General features: G+C 37.2%; 2 protein-coding genes across 2 annotated transcripts in view; both read left to right on the top strand.

Annotated features, from left to right (window-relative positions):
- LOC124173081 (zinc finger protein 2 homolog) overlaps positions 1–3,769 on the top strand; it is a 191,441-nt gene extending 187,672 nt beyond the window's left edge. Inside the window, exon 8 of the mRNA XM_046552593.1 lies at positions 2,315–3,769. Coding sequence (XP_046408549.1) covers positions 2,315–3,303 — 989 coding nt within the window. The 3' untranslated portion in view covers positions 3,304–3,769. The remainder of the gene's footprint in view (positions 1–2,314) is intronic.
- Positions 3,770–10,168: 6,399 nt separating this feature from the next.
- Positions 10,169–14,636, top strand: LOC124173326. Its single transcript, XM_046552856.1, has 2 exons — positions 10,169–12,777; positions 13,484–14,636. The coding sequence occupies exons 1-2, from the start codon at positions 11,725–11,727 to the stop codon at positions 13,487–13,489; spliced, it is 1,059 nt and encodes a 352-aa protein (XP_046408812.1). The 5' UTR covers positions 10,169–11,724; the 3' UTR covers positions 13,490–14,636.
- The last annotated feature ends 574 nt before the right edge of the window (positions 14,637–15,210 follow it).

Here is a 15,210-nt window from a genome sequence, read left to right on the forward strand (position 1 = left end):
GGAAACTTCCCTTGTGAAGGACGTAGCATCTGTATATATCATCCATCTAAAAATTCTTTAGTTCATGATGAATAGTTCTGCTTGAAAATATAATCAGGTCAGCATGTGTGTAGTAAAATTTTCATCATGCTTCAATAACATTAAACAATGTATGCTGTAATGTGCATTCATATGGGAATTCCAGTGTACTTCACCTAACAGTTTCGTCTTTAATACTGGGTAATAGAAAAAATCCCAATAAATCACTTGTGAAGAATAATAAGAATAAGATTCCGTTTATGCACAATGTCAATTGTGGCGTCCATACACAAAATTAACATGGAACTTGTTGAAATGAGCTCATGTGGATTTTTTCAGTTTTGAAATGATGGTAAAATTTTGCTTCCAAAGACACACAAACCAATTCACTGCTTTGTGCTATTGGCAACTGTGCTTTAATAGGCTTAACAGTTAATCATGGTAAAAGTTAGATAAGGAAAAACACTGATTTGGCCGAAAATAGGCTAAACTCAATTTCAATACGTTTTGTGCAGCAGTTATAGTTCTGCAGAGTAATGACAGTGGGTGCCCAGGCCATGCTTTCTTATTCTCGTTAGCTAAGATTTCAAGCTTATAGCTTCATCCAAATTGTTAAAGGTGGTAAAGCAAAGTACAAGGCATCACCCTTTTTGAGGATGGATATGAGAAGTTTGAATTAATTGGATGTTTATTTAACTTATAACTGTTGAGTTTATTTTTATTATGATGTTCTAGTGGTATTTTCTACATTTCTTCACATTTTAATTACTTTGAGTTTTGTGAAAATTCACTTAGGACTTATTCCAAATTCAAATATTATTGTGATGATAGCTTTGAAAAATGGATAAATTATTAAAGAATTTAAGGGAAGAGAGAGGAACTTGGAAAATGGATACATGTGAACAACTTGGATAACAGGTAGCTTTGCCAATTTTCAAGTTTTTCATGTGAAGTCTCTATCCACAAAGTGAGAAAATGAAATAGATATTCTTAAATACTTACTCAAGAATCATGAATCATGCTTCATGGTGATTACTTGCTAGAATTAATCCATGGCGAATTCAACCCTGAATACTGGGACAGCCACTGAAACCAGACGATTGTATATGGTTGTAAGATGGAGTTGGGGAGTAGTGTGGGGAAGGCTACTGATATGTTACAAAATGTGCTGTCTGCCATTTCAGTGCATCTTTGCATGCAAAGCCTTTTATCAAAATGTTGGATTCATTGTGCAAACATGACACTCTTTTTATCATTTTAACATTCTGCGTAACTGGTCTGTTCTGATGGCTTTTGAAACCAATCCGTTTTGAACCATCCAGACTCTTAAACTGAGACTGGCAGAAAGAGATATCAGCAGAACTGTGGGAGCGCATTCAAAGAGAGAGTTAGAACCCTATCCACTCTTCTCATATGGGTCCATTCGCTGAAGTCATAATATAAAATTTCGGATCCAGATCTGATTCACTCCGCTACTTTGGATCCAATATATCTGATTAAGGGCAATAACAGCAGATATTTGGATATGATGCATCCCATCTGACCATCCCTATACATTATATAATGGCATAAGGTATGAGATAATTAATTCCCCCCTTCCTTTATACTTGAAATAATTTTGTAAATAAAGCAAGGTATTGTGGTTATGAAAGTTTAGTTAGAAATGGAGAATAGTGCCCCTAAGAGAATGTGATCTTCAATAACTGCTATTGTTTCTCATACAAATATTTCTTTTTTTAATATATGTAGACCTTGATGGTAAGTTCTTATAATATGCCATATAATTGGCCCTCCATCTTCCTCTCTATGATTTATTAAGCTGGCAATGATGTTTTTGTGAGCCAAAATTACCTTTTAGCCCCCATAGTTATTTTCAATTTTTATTGTATATTGTATATTTTTAGTCTTGCATTGCTAGAAAGTATTTGCATTTAATAATGTTGGAAATTGTTTCAATTCAACATTATGTGTATGCATGTCATTTGTAAATTCCGTTTATGTTTACTTCTGTGCATGAAAAAAGTGCATTGAGGTGTTTTCTGGAGTGGATACTTGAGGTTTGTATGCAAATACTTTGCTCAATTTCTCTGAGGAACAGTGCCGCTCAATACTCAATATGTGAAGAAATGTATGGAAACCACCTTTACTGACATCTTGTTAGGTGTATAGCATCAAAACGAAGGATCGGTTTAAGTAGCTTCCTTGATATCTGTCTAATGGCTCCTATAAAATAGTTCAACAAATCATAGATTTCATCCCTGAATTTACTTATTTTTAATGTGAATTTCTTTTCTAGTGTCCCAAGTTCCTGAAAGAGCCTCAGCCTTGTTTGCAGGGAATAAAAATGTGAGGGAAGTGAGGATAAGCTTAATTGTAGATCGGAAATCATGCACAGGTAGTCCACACACAGCGAAGAAGCCTTATTCATGCGGTGAATGTGATAAGTCTTTCTCTCAAAAGAGCACCCTTGTCCGTCACATTGGAACTCATACGAGGGAGAAACCTTATTCTTGCAATGAATGTGAAAAGTCTTTCACTCGAAAGAGTAACCTTGTATGTCACATTCGGACTCATACGAAGGAGAAACTCTATTCTTGCTATGAATGTGATAAGTCTTTCCCTAAAGAGAGCAACCTTGTTAGTCACATTCGGACGCATACGAAAGAGAAACCTTATTCTTGCAATGAATGTGATAAGTCTTTCTCTGAAAACAGCCACCTTGTCAGTCACATTCGGACTCATACGAAGGAGAAACCATATTCTTGCAATGAATGTGATAAGTCTTTCGCTCGAAGTAGCCACCTTGTCCGTCACATTCGGACTCATACGAAGGAGAAACCTTATTCTTGCAATGAATGTGATAAGTCTTTCTCTCAAAAATACACCCTTGTCAGTCACATTCGGACTCATACGAAGGAGAAACCATATTCTTGCAATGAATGTGATAAATATTTCTCTCTTAAGGAAAGCCTTGTCCGTCACATTCGGACTCATACGAAGGAGAAACCTTTTTCTTGCTATGAATGTGATAAGTCTTTCTCTCAAAAAAGCATCCTTGTTATTCACATTCGTACTCATACGAAGGAGAAACCTTATTCTTGCGGTGAATGTGATAAGTGTTTCTCTCATAAGAATACCCTTGTCAGTCACATTCGGACGCATACGAAGGAGAAACCTTTTTCTTGCAATAAATGCGTTAAATCATTCTCTCGTAAGAGTTACCTTGTCTGTCACATGCGGACTCACATAAAGGAGAAACCTTATCCATGCAATGAATGTGATTAGTTTTTTCCGAAAGAAGCAGCTTTATCTGCCACATGTGGATTCATACTAATGAGAAACCTTATTCGTGCAATGAATGTGAAAAGTCTTACGCTACCATATAAAACCTTGTCTTACACATGCGGGTACACCGGAAAGAATCCTTATTCTCGCAATGATTGTGAAAATACTTTCTCCTGATAGATACAACTTTTCTTTCATTGTATTCCAACAAATTGGTCCAAATAATTTTTATTCATTAGCAATAAAGGTAAAGAATACTTAATATTATGAGTTTTGCTTGTAATAAATGAAAAAATCTCCCATGATGTAGAAAATGATAATAAAATATTCAGTTAGGTCTGTATTTTATTTAATATATTTTAAGTATATTTATTTTGCTACATTTTCAAGGACTTAATAAATTATTCCCATATATTTAACTGCTAATTTTTTTACTGGTAGAAAATTATTTATATTTAAAAGTAAGACAAGCATTTCAACCTTTTCAATAAAAACTTGAGGCAATTTGTCTCAAGAAGAATTTTCAAAATATTGTCTATAATCATTCTGTGATTAATCAATGTTTGTCTCATCAATGTTAATTGATATAGTTCTTCTATGTAATTTATATTTAAATATGATGTTAATAACAATATACGATTGATAAAGAGAGTGCTTAATTGAGTGACTGGTCTGTTTTAATTGTTGATGTACCCACATGCCTTTCAATTACTACATCAGTATTGGGTTGTAGTCTGAATGGCTGCACCACAATCATCATCCAATTATTTGTTCAAATAACAATAACATGTCCTCTTGAAACCATTGCTAGCCATGGTTAATGCTAAAATGATATATGCAAGGAATGTTTTTCTCAGGTGAATGGCCATATATTCATGGTAACTGTCCCGTTTATAGACACGAAACAAATAACTTCCAAGATGTGTACAAATAAATTTTTTAGATAATGTTTAGGTATTACACGCGTGGTTTTGCGTGTTGAGATATATCAGTTGAGATGATTATATCATGGAGAAAATATTTATCGTAACAATTGGACAAAATACATATTTTTATCGCAGGGAATGAAAAGCACGGTTTCTAAGTCCGCAAAGGCATTGCTATCATATTGATGTTTTGGAAACGAAGTTTGCATGCGCTACATTGTGATACTGTTTTACGCTCAAGTGGTTGTCTCTATTCACCGCTTCGCAAATATCTTACCGTCAGCGTCAAAATGATGTGCCGCTGTAATTTGCAAATTTATATCTAGATCTTCGTGAATGCCATATTAATGAATAAAAGGACATTTTTAAGGAAATTTTATTTTAAATCCTTATTTCTTTGTTATGAAAATTTCAAAATTGAAGACACGCGAGTGTGAGTTTTGCTGTAAAATAACGAAAATGTTTCGTTCACACTATCGAGTCCTATATTACTAATTAGCATTTTGTTGTAATATTTGATGTATGAGTTCCCAGGATCTAAATGCAGAGAAAATTAAATAGTACTTAACGTTTTCCTTTAAAATACGAGTTATATTTCTAAATATATGAACAAGTATAAAATATAAAAATTCAATAATCTAAAACGGTTGAAAAAATTAAAATTTCAAAAATGCATGGTTTTTTGGCAAAATATCAGTAGTTATTAACCCATTACGCCGAGTAAATAAATACCTAAAATATACAATTTTCTCTCTTCGTATTACTTAATAATACTCTAAAAAATGTAAATTGAAAATATGGGCCTTCAAAATAAAATTCCTTGTGGTAAAAAATAATTGTTGAGTTTTCACAACTTTGGCGGAATTTGCTATTCATAGGCTGTTGTGCACCCGCATTACCATGTATTGCTCTTTCGTAAGAATATGCCGTTTTTATTTTCGGATATAAGGCTACGCCATTTTTTGCCAAGTATATGGCTTATATCGTAATATTTGATAATTAATATTCATATATATTGTATTGGTTCAACGTCGTTTGCCCAGATGAAAACCACCCATAAATAATAAACCTCCTTAAATTGCCATTCAGGACGATTTATTGAAAGATTTAATTTAGCATTACAATAAATGCGGGGGATTCCCGTTCGCAGCTTGTTTCATGGAGAAGAGATCCAAATTGTAGTAAGGCGCGTGACGACTCGGCGGCAGGTGAAGGTAGATAAATAAATAGGTTTCGTAGGAATACCCAAACAAGGACCTTTTCATTCAGCATTCGCACAAATGTATTCAAAAATTGTGCCATAATGGGCACTTTCTCAATCCCTCCGAGATCTCAATCCCTCCTAGACTTAATCCCTCCGAGACTGAATCCCTCCGAGACTTCCTTCCGAAACAAGGTTTTCTTGGTAATTTTCAAAACTATTAATGAATGATCATGTTGCCAATATTGTATCATGAGTCCAACGATAATAATGTTAATAATAATGTCTTTTGAACAATTAATAATTGCTAATTGACTTAAGGAAATACTATAATTATGTAATATGCTATATCGGGGGGTTTGGAGTGGTCAGAAATAAATGTTTTTCAATATTAATGGTTCACTTATTTGCTTATTGTTCTGGGGAAGCTCTTTATTGGAAGGGATATCTGTTCTGGGTGAAAAAGTCTCACCCCCACCTTTAGTTCATATTGCTCAAAAACACATCAGTGGGTGGATGTGCCATTATGGGCACTTTCTCAATCCCTCCGAGATGTCAATTCCTCCGAGACTTCATCACGAGGAGACGATTCGCGAGCGCCTGAGTGCAACTCTCGCGAAGCGCTGGAGTGCGTCGTGCCTGCCTGATCCACGCGTGCCGCTGATCCTCGCGTCCTGTGAAGTGCTCACAATTTATAGTGAATTCACCAACGGTGTCGGCCTCTTTATGCCAAATGTGAACTTCAATTACTTTCCGCCACCACCTAGCCAATTGTAAGGTGAAACGTCGCTGTGAAACCTGTTTCCCCTCCTCTGCATACACCTCCCCTCTCACGCCTGCTGCGAGCACGGTGGCCGACTGTAAGCCGCCTGGCTCGCGCTCTCTGATTGCTGACCTCGGACAAGGAAGGAACACTCTCGTGCCCGGCATCTTCCCAACGGCAAGAGTACATTAACTTCAGGCAATTTAGTATTTAATGTATTGTGCTCCTAAAGCTTACTTTGGATATTAAATGTTATAATACTGTTGGAAATCAACCATATTTGTTTGTTATTTTTACACACTCCTAACCGCCTATTTTTCGTCAATTCATTCTCGCGACGCGTGTGCGTTGCAGCGTGTGCATGAACAACTGACATTATTCAAGGTCCGCAAGATATTACATTTATGAAATTTAATTTATGGCCTGATAACGCGATGAATACAATATGTATAATAGATATTCCTTACGGCATTTTTATAGTAATCTACGTTACTATTCGTGTGAAATTGTGTTTTGTCTTCCGTCCGTCGTTTCGCCATCAGTTCATTGATGTGAATGATTTTCAAATTACGGACATTTGATGTTATTTACACTCATACTTTGGAAGTGCAAGGAATGGAAAAATTATTCTTATATGTACATTAATCCCTTAATGAATACTCGGAATCGATATTGTAACCCCACCGTGCGGGGCACATGCGGGGAGGGGGAGATTGGAGGGCAAAAGGGGAGGGCGGAGGTGTAGCGGGGATATTCCGTGCACCTGGGGCGAGGGAATGGGATTTTGGGAAAGGGTAGGAGGGGGGAGTTTAGGGGTGATGAGACCTGAGACAGGAGCGTTCGGATAAAGAAAGCCGTTTGACTGCGTAGTTCGCTCAACATAAATTTAATGAGTTTAAATATGATCATTTACAAATACAAGCAAATCAATAGCAAAAGTAACAATTAACTTCTTCTCCTTGAATTCAGTGAAATACAACGCATAATTCACTATGCTGCACAACATAAAAATTTCAGTCCTTAACCTGAACCCAAAAAAAAAATCACGCTACACGTTTTCACATTCATAACCCATACAAAAACCACAAGAAAAGGGGGCAAATAAAAAAAAACAAGAAACGGGTGGGAATGGAAATATGAAACAACGAAATAGATATTGCACAGAAATTCACACGGTAATAGGGGAAGGTACTGTCCTCTTTTCTATTTGTGCGAAAGGGGGAATTTTACAAACGTTTTAATGAATTCTCTTCTTGACTTGGTGAAGTGGGAATTTTCTTCTGTTCCTTGAGGTGGGGGATGGGATTTTGTGGCTTTTTCTCTTACAGTTTGTTGAATTTTTGGAGCTCTCGATCTGCTGATCGTGGCGATTCGGTTCCGCGGCGTAGGCTACTCTGCGTCAACTCCGGCAGGTTCACGAGTGGGAGATGGCCTCTCTGCGACAGTTGGGAGATCCTTTCCTCGGCACCACGAGTCTACCTACTCTACTCCTACTCGCATTGGGCACCCTCTCTCTCTCGGGATCTCTCCACCAACTTTTTTTCTCTGCCTCCCCACACTCCGCCTACTCTTGGGAGCGTTTTCTGTTGCTTGGAACCGCCGAAAAAAATAATCCTCCTCTTTCCTCCGGTGCACCACGTTATAAAGCCATTGAGGGGAGGAAACACCGGGGCAGGAGGGGTCAGGGGAAAGAAAGGGATGATGCACTTGGGGCTGGACGGTCACTTCACCAAGGACATGAGGGGGGGGAAACCACGTTCTTCTTCGTCTTAATAGTTCGACTTGCACACTTTAGGAGGGGGGGGGAGAGCATTATACATCAATGTGGGGAGGAAAATAGGGAAACATCAAATGGGGACACAATGATTCATGACACACACTCAAAAACCCTCTTACACTCACTCACACATTCATACGAACACATAACAAAAGAAAAAAAACGGCTTTCCTTCACCTCGCACTCCCATCTCATGCGTCACTATGTAAGCGGGCAGAATGCACCGGTTACAATATATGTAATAATCTACTGAAGTGCTGTAAGTTTGGCATCAATTTTGTCATTACTCTGGATGTTTGTCGGCCTGGCCCTAAGAAACCCATAACAAGTTACTTGATAAGCGCCTTCCGTATTTCTTCCTTTCACCTTATCTCAATGAGTTATAATGTGCCAGCTGGAATGCAATAAGCACAATCCCAAATACCCTGAAAACAATAAGCTGAGTTTAATCTTCAGTGAGCTACTCTTCAAGGTGAGGTGATAGGAGTATAATTCTGAAAGTGGATACGAATATTTAGAAATCTCCGTTACCATAGGGTGAGGTCCAAAGAACGCTACATTCGCTACAGTGCGATCTCGAGGAAAGTGCTCCAGAGCACCAGTCGACAGGCGATACGTTCGCCACGAGAATTTCTTTCCGAAGCGATCAAGATTGAAGTCAAAACGGCGGAATGAACTAAGGCAGGCTAGCTGGATTATGAGATGGAGGAGATTGTTTCAATTGTGACAAGAGGCGATCAAGGCCATTGTATACTAATGGTTGTGGCCGAATATAATTAGAATAAACTTTATTTGGAAGATCGTGGTTCCACAAAGTAAAACAAGGAACTTGGGGCTCATTCATTTCTCATACCTAACCCCGCATACCTCTTCCTTTATTAACTCATTACCTTACTAAAGAGAAAATTGGGGGATCTACAGTTTAATAACTTGTAATATTTCACTTATTATGACTAACGACTATTATAAAACTTTAATCCATTGTCTTTATTTCATATATCTTATTTTCCTTCAAATTTTACTTTGTGGCATGAGATGAAGTGTCTAAACTGCATGCCCCTTTTAATAATTACGTTGCCTTCTGTATGTAAAGTATGCTTCCAGAGGCATTTGAGTGTATTTTGGGGGAGATAAGAGAATGTGCACGGAGTGATAGGGCTCGCCTTACGTTCATTTAAATCACACTTAAATTAATATCCTACCTGTGAATGCCATGGTCTTATTACAATTGGGATAATGAACAACATACGACAATTATTGTACCAAAATATTCTCTTTATTGCTAATATGATATTTTATGATTAATACTCAAACCAACACAAACGCAATGATAACCATATTAAAAAACTTGTATTTTTTGAAGAATCAGGGGGGGGGCATGTGAACCTTTACCCCTCCCCAATATCTGCATCTGTACTCTAGTCGTCTGAGCGTTGTTTAGCTGACAAACTTTACTGTTTAATTGCTGACAGAATAGTTTATTCTTATTCTCAAGTAAAAATATTCATCGTGTGCTGAGTGAAAGATAGAAAAGTTGTTCTCCAATATAATATGAGGCCGCCTCTAATATCTGTAGGGACCTTTTTTTTACCGAAGAAACTAGACGAGATCGAGTACGTAGGTAGGGCCAATATCGTGAAGAATTTAAATCATAATTTATGCCATAAGAAGCAGATAACTTAAATTTCCAACGGTGTTCTACATAGCTTCCATTTTGGTTTCAATTCATGTACACTAAGACACTGGTGATGAGAAATTTCGAAGATACATTATTAGGATATCAGAAGGAGATAAGAAGTGGACGGGAGAAGTATGTAAGGGAGACAAGCAGGGGTGGGGTGGGATGATTGGGGCCATCAGCTGGGGCTCTAGATCTTATCTTTTATCTCCTTACCCGGGGTGCCCTGCCTTGGAATATTTAGGAAATCCCATGCTAAGAAATGGATTTTGACATGGTTTTGCTTCTCAATAACTGGATATAAGTTTATGAAAAATAACAGTTTCATAAGATAAAGTTCTATGAAATGTGGGAATATCGCAGCTTATAAAATTCAATAATATAGTAGGGCTGTTTTTCTTCAACTTCCGATGGGTTATGGACAGAAGACGAAGTGATAGATTAGAAATTATTCCTTTGCTAAATATTGAGCACACTTGTGGTGTTCTTTAGACATAATTGCATCGGCGATTGAGGAATTGGTCGTGCCTGCGGACACGATTTACTATGCCTTCTTCGTAGGCTGTTTCCTCCAATGACTTCCATTAATTTTGGCTTTGTCCTGAAGCTCATCGCCCTTTCGTAAATGCTTCCATCCTAGCCACGTCTTCGCTTTAGCGTAAAGATGTTATGATGGATGGATGGAGATAAGAGGATCACCAATTGTACATGACAGATGGAATCTTTTAAAAGGAGCTATTGTCCATTTTCAACATTAGGCTTAAGCCGTCGATTCGGTGGTCCCATGATTAACTTAAGTAACATAATATAAGTGATGGTGTGTATGGGGAAGGCAATTGAGAGCTATGGTAGTTAACATTTCTTAGAGGAGATAAGGAAGTGAGGAGGAAAACCTGGCGTAAGAATGCTTTCAATGTAATAATTCTCCAAAGGGAATAAGATTGCGCTTCATTTGATGAAATAAATATTACTCTTGAATTGCCCTCCAGAAAGTAACAAAGCAAATATGTATAATTTTTTTATGTATTTCCATCCATGGCATCTGCTATTAAGTTGTTACTCAGGAACTTCTTTTCTATTTGAATACAAGAGGGCAGCACTTTTCTACAGCATTTCAATGCGTATGACCCGTTTCGGCTCACAGAGTTATCATCCGGTACAAGAATTGTACATTAAATACTGTGGAAAAGACTTACCATCTGTAATTTAAACATTTCGAACTTCCACCGTGTTGCACCTGAATCTGTTGATTTTCATCTATCGTTCTTATTTCTTTTTTCTGTTTTTTCAGCAGCCTATTTTCCCATCTCATCATGTTACATAATAGATTTTCGAGCATAATATCTCTATTTTCATCCTAATCTCACTTCCCTCATTATTATAGGTTCCATAAGAAACGATCGGTACTCCTGCTTGGTAGAAAACTGTCCCGACATGCTCAGCGTAGATATGTCTGTTTTGGTCTCCAACGGAATTTTTATTTCCTCATAAAACGATGGTTGTAAGTGGTTGAATTTCAAAAATGCCATTCCAGAGCGTTTTACTTTTTAATTAACGTTGTATAGTAAGCGAGATATTTTTTCTCAAGTCACGCTGGTGCTTTAGTTGTTATGTTCCCCATCTGCTATTGACATCTTTTAAGGTAATAATTTCATATTATTTCTTTTTCTTTGCAGTCAACATTTCATCCTTTCACTGAGATCGTGTTACTCCTCGCTGACCAACGCCATCACGCCTGGTACCCATTGGAATCTTCATGTTTTCTGAATCCAACATACTCTTAAATAATTATTTCATTCTTTCGAAAGAATGGCAAGGAACATTTCTGCTAGCGGCGCCGAGCAATTTGTTGAGGAGAGGCTTTTAAATGGATTGTTTACTGGTCCATTGCTTCAGCATAAAGAGCTGTTGAACATGTTGGAAGATGTTGATGTTAGGTACATGCGGCAAAAAACACTTTTGCATGTTGGTGTGTGACTTGGAAAAACTGACTGGGTGGAGGAGTTATTAGCAAGAGGGGCTGATACAGACATTGCAGATGACAGTCAACAGAGTGCACTTTCCTCAGCCGAGGAGATGGTGCGGCAGTTCCCTGATGATGAAGAACGCTCTAGAGTTCTGAATTTGGTGACATTGGTTCACAGGAGAGATAAAGTTATTTTGCGTCGTCTGGAAGCATCTTCGAGTAGGAGCACTGATCATGTGACACCCGTGGCTAGCCCAGAATGTGATATTGCATCTCTCAAGTCCTCTGTGGACTCATTGAGGCGAGAGATGAAATCTCTTGTGCGAGAGCTGAGCTCATCGTTGGAGGAACTGAAAGAGCAAGTGCGTGGACGCGATGCACTGTTGCGTTGTCTGGAAGAGTCCGTGACGTCAACAGCAGAGGATGTGACCTGTATCAAGTGTGGTCTTATTGGGGAGGCATCTTTAAGTCAACCTGCATCCGATCCGGCCAGAGCTAGGCAGGAGTGCGTGGACGCCATGATGCGAAAGACACAGATAGTTTATGAAAGTGGAGTTGATGGAATGCGTGGATTGTATGAGAGACTGTATAATGGAGATGAATGTACTGCTTGCATTATTAAGTTTTTAAGTGGGAATGATCGGGTGAGGGTGATGGTGGACAGTGATTCTTATGACATTGGAAGGATGAAGGAAAAGGTTGTGGAAATGAATGGGACTCAGGGGAAAGGGAGTGGATTTTATGCATTTTGTGATTATGAGAGTGAGACTGTGTATTTGGGTGCAAAGGATTGTTCTGATGATAGGGAGAAAGCCGTATGTGCTTGGTTAGCTTGGGCCCTCTCACAGTTATCCCTGAAATTAGTGTTTTGTAATGAGGGGACGCCTTATAGCAAGGGAGATGTGGAACGAGAGCGTGAGTGGATGAGGGCTATAGAGGAGGCGGAGGAGAGGAGGAAGAGGGGAGAGGGATTAGATTGGAGTATCGATTATGCATTGAATGGGAAGACACTGAATGCAAAGGTATGTTGGCTTGCGGCAGCTGTCCCTAGTACCATCGCTTATGATGGATCCACAAGAGGAAGAGCTATTTTGCAGCTGCAAGCACCACTCCTCTCTCTCTATTCTAACTATGTGATGGGAACACTGCTAGCCAAGGCAAAGGTGGGTCATATATCTATTTATCAGGCATTTATAATTTAATTATAAAACAATCAAATCATTATTCGAAGCTTTATTAGCAAATAAATCGTTAATTTATAAATTAAAATATCAAAACAGTTTTGTGTAATTGAAAGATTTGTTCGTAAATTAATTTTCCAAAGTTTCCTAAAAGTGGGCTACTTATTGGAGATAAGTTTTGCTTGTAGAAGTGAAATGAAACTTCTAGTACATTGGATCCTCAACCATTCATTGGAAGTCAAAAATACTTCTTCAAATTATGAGATGCAGATTTCTTTTCAAAAGATAACATATGTTATAGATCTGATATATTCTTATATGTCATAAGTTTAAGAAGGTGACTATTCAAAACTATGAAACTCTGGATAAATATTGAAGTTAAAGAAGAAATAATGACAGGAAATTAAAGATAGTCTGTATTCAAATTTACGATATACCAATCCAGTGATTCATATGTAAATTCCAAACAATAGTCTAAGTCTTGCAATATTTTTCGCTCATAAATGATTCTTCTGGAACATGTTTGTTCGAAGATATTTGATAATTCTTTCTTATAATTACTGCCATTGCATTTTTGTAAATGGAGGTAATATTTTATCTCACTATAAATATTGACATAATATTGACGTTGCATTTTGTTTGTGATTGCACTACTTTTTATTCCATTAATTTATATTTTTTGTTTCAGAGATGAATTTGGCCTGATATACTTTGGAGATTGTGATGAAGACAGTCCTGGAGTGGGAAATTCTGTTTACATTCTTATATTTTTATATAGCCTCGCAGTTTTTGTTGGGTTACCTTAATTACTATTTGTATTTCGTGCCACCATTACACCGATCTTATGATTGTACTTGGCCACTTTTATTGATCTCATGTTTGCTAAGTGGCACTTTTTCATTAGGTTGTTAATCGCATTTTTAGATGCATGTTGTTATAATTTTGTGGACAAATAATTAAATCAGTCTTTCATTAGTTATGCTGTAGAGATTTTTTTATTTTTGATAAAAATTTAAATTACATGTCATGCCTGCTATAAGTATATGGAAGCAACGTACCATTTTGGCTTAGCAATATAATCCCTCACTTTATTTAGCTGAAGGCCATAGTGCCCAGAAATCGATTTGTAAAATATGCTGCTCTTTTCCTATTGTTAGAATTATATTTTGCCGGATATGCTCATTTTTCTGTATCCCTTTGGTGAACACTGTTTTGTTTTGGTTCATTGCTTTGATCTTGTTTGGCCCTTGTACTTGAGAAATTTTCCTGTAGTTTGCAACTATAAAGATGTGGGCATAATATTGTGTAGTGCACTATATTCGACAAAGATTTTTAATTTCAATGATATGATGGATATTTTAATTGTGACGTAGAGTTTAATTAAGCATTTTTAAGTCATACCCTAAGAAAGGTTTAGATGAGATTTCTTTTGTTTCAATTTTTTATATAATTGAAGACATTTGAGAAATGTCTTACTTGTGCAATTTAAAAAAGTTCTTAAATTCATTTTCTCATATGTTTGTAACCTTTTCCATATTTATTCTATTTGGTCGTTCTGAAATTTTCTATGGTGTTAGAGAAGATCATTGCCTTCATCCATTCATGCGCCTGTGCATTTTCAACATTCACATATTCTTTGTATAATATTCAGTTGACTCCAATTAGTAGGCATTTGTTAATTTATTAACAACATTAAATGTTACCTTATTTTCACGATTGCAGACTTGGTTTTCAAGGAGTAAAGCAAATATAATGGTTAAACAATATACTTGTTGACCCATGTCTCGTATAGCGCAAGGGATGCGTTCCTTGGGGTCTTGGCACTATACGAATTTGCGTTATACGAGAGCGTTTTAACATTGCAAAGATAGGGATGCGTTCCTGGTAGCACAGGTCTTGGATATAGAATTTCCTCTAAAACATATACTCCCATAAAAAGCCTTAGAAAACGTTATTTATATACATTATTATAGTTTAAAATATCTTTAAAGATAGTATGCAAGCTTTCAAATACTTTTATTCACGTTAAAAAAATTCTTACGTGCTTTTGAAATTCGCTCCTGTCGTGCGGGTGGGCTAACATCTGCTATATCAGGGGTTCGTAATGCATTGCCGGCAGTTGACGATTTTTCAAACCAGTCTAAAAACAACTATTGTGTGTGTCACCCAGGCCCTTTTGTCGCTCATCGAAATGATAGGGAAATGCTACTTTGAATGCTATTTCATAGCTAGCGGAGTTTATGAATGATAAATCATTTTAATTTGAAGTCCCCCGAGGCATTATCAGCTACGTGAAACACTCTTTAATTGCCTTGAAGCCTGACCCTGGTTTTCCTTCCCTTAAAATGAATGAACGAGAATGCATTCTTTTCAAAGAGAATATCGTCTCGTCAACACTAAAAACTAGTCGAGGGG

This window comes from Ischnura elegans, assembly GCF_921293095.1.
Source record: "Ischnura elegans chromosome 13 unlocalized genomic scaffold, ioIscEleg1.1 SUPER_13_unloc_4, whole genome shotgun sequence".
Lineage (NCBI taxonomy): Eukaryota > Metazoa > Arthropoda > Insecta > Odonata > Coenagrionidae > Ischnura > Ischnura elegans.

Excerpts from the sequence above, each read along its gene's own strand:
- LOC124173326 (XM_046552856.1), top strand. The coding sequence starts at position 11,725 with ATGGTGCGGCAGTTCCCTGATGATGAAGAACGCTCTAGAGTTCTGAAT.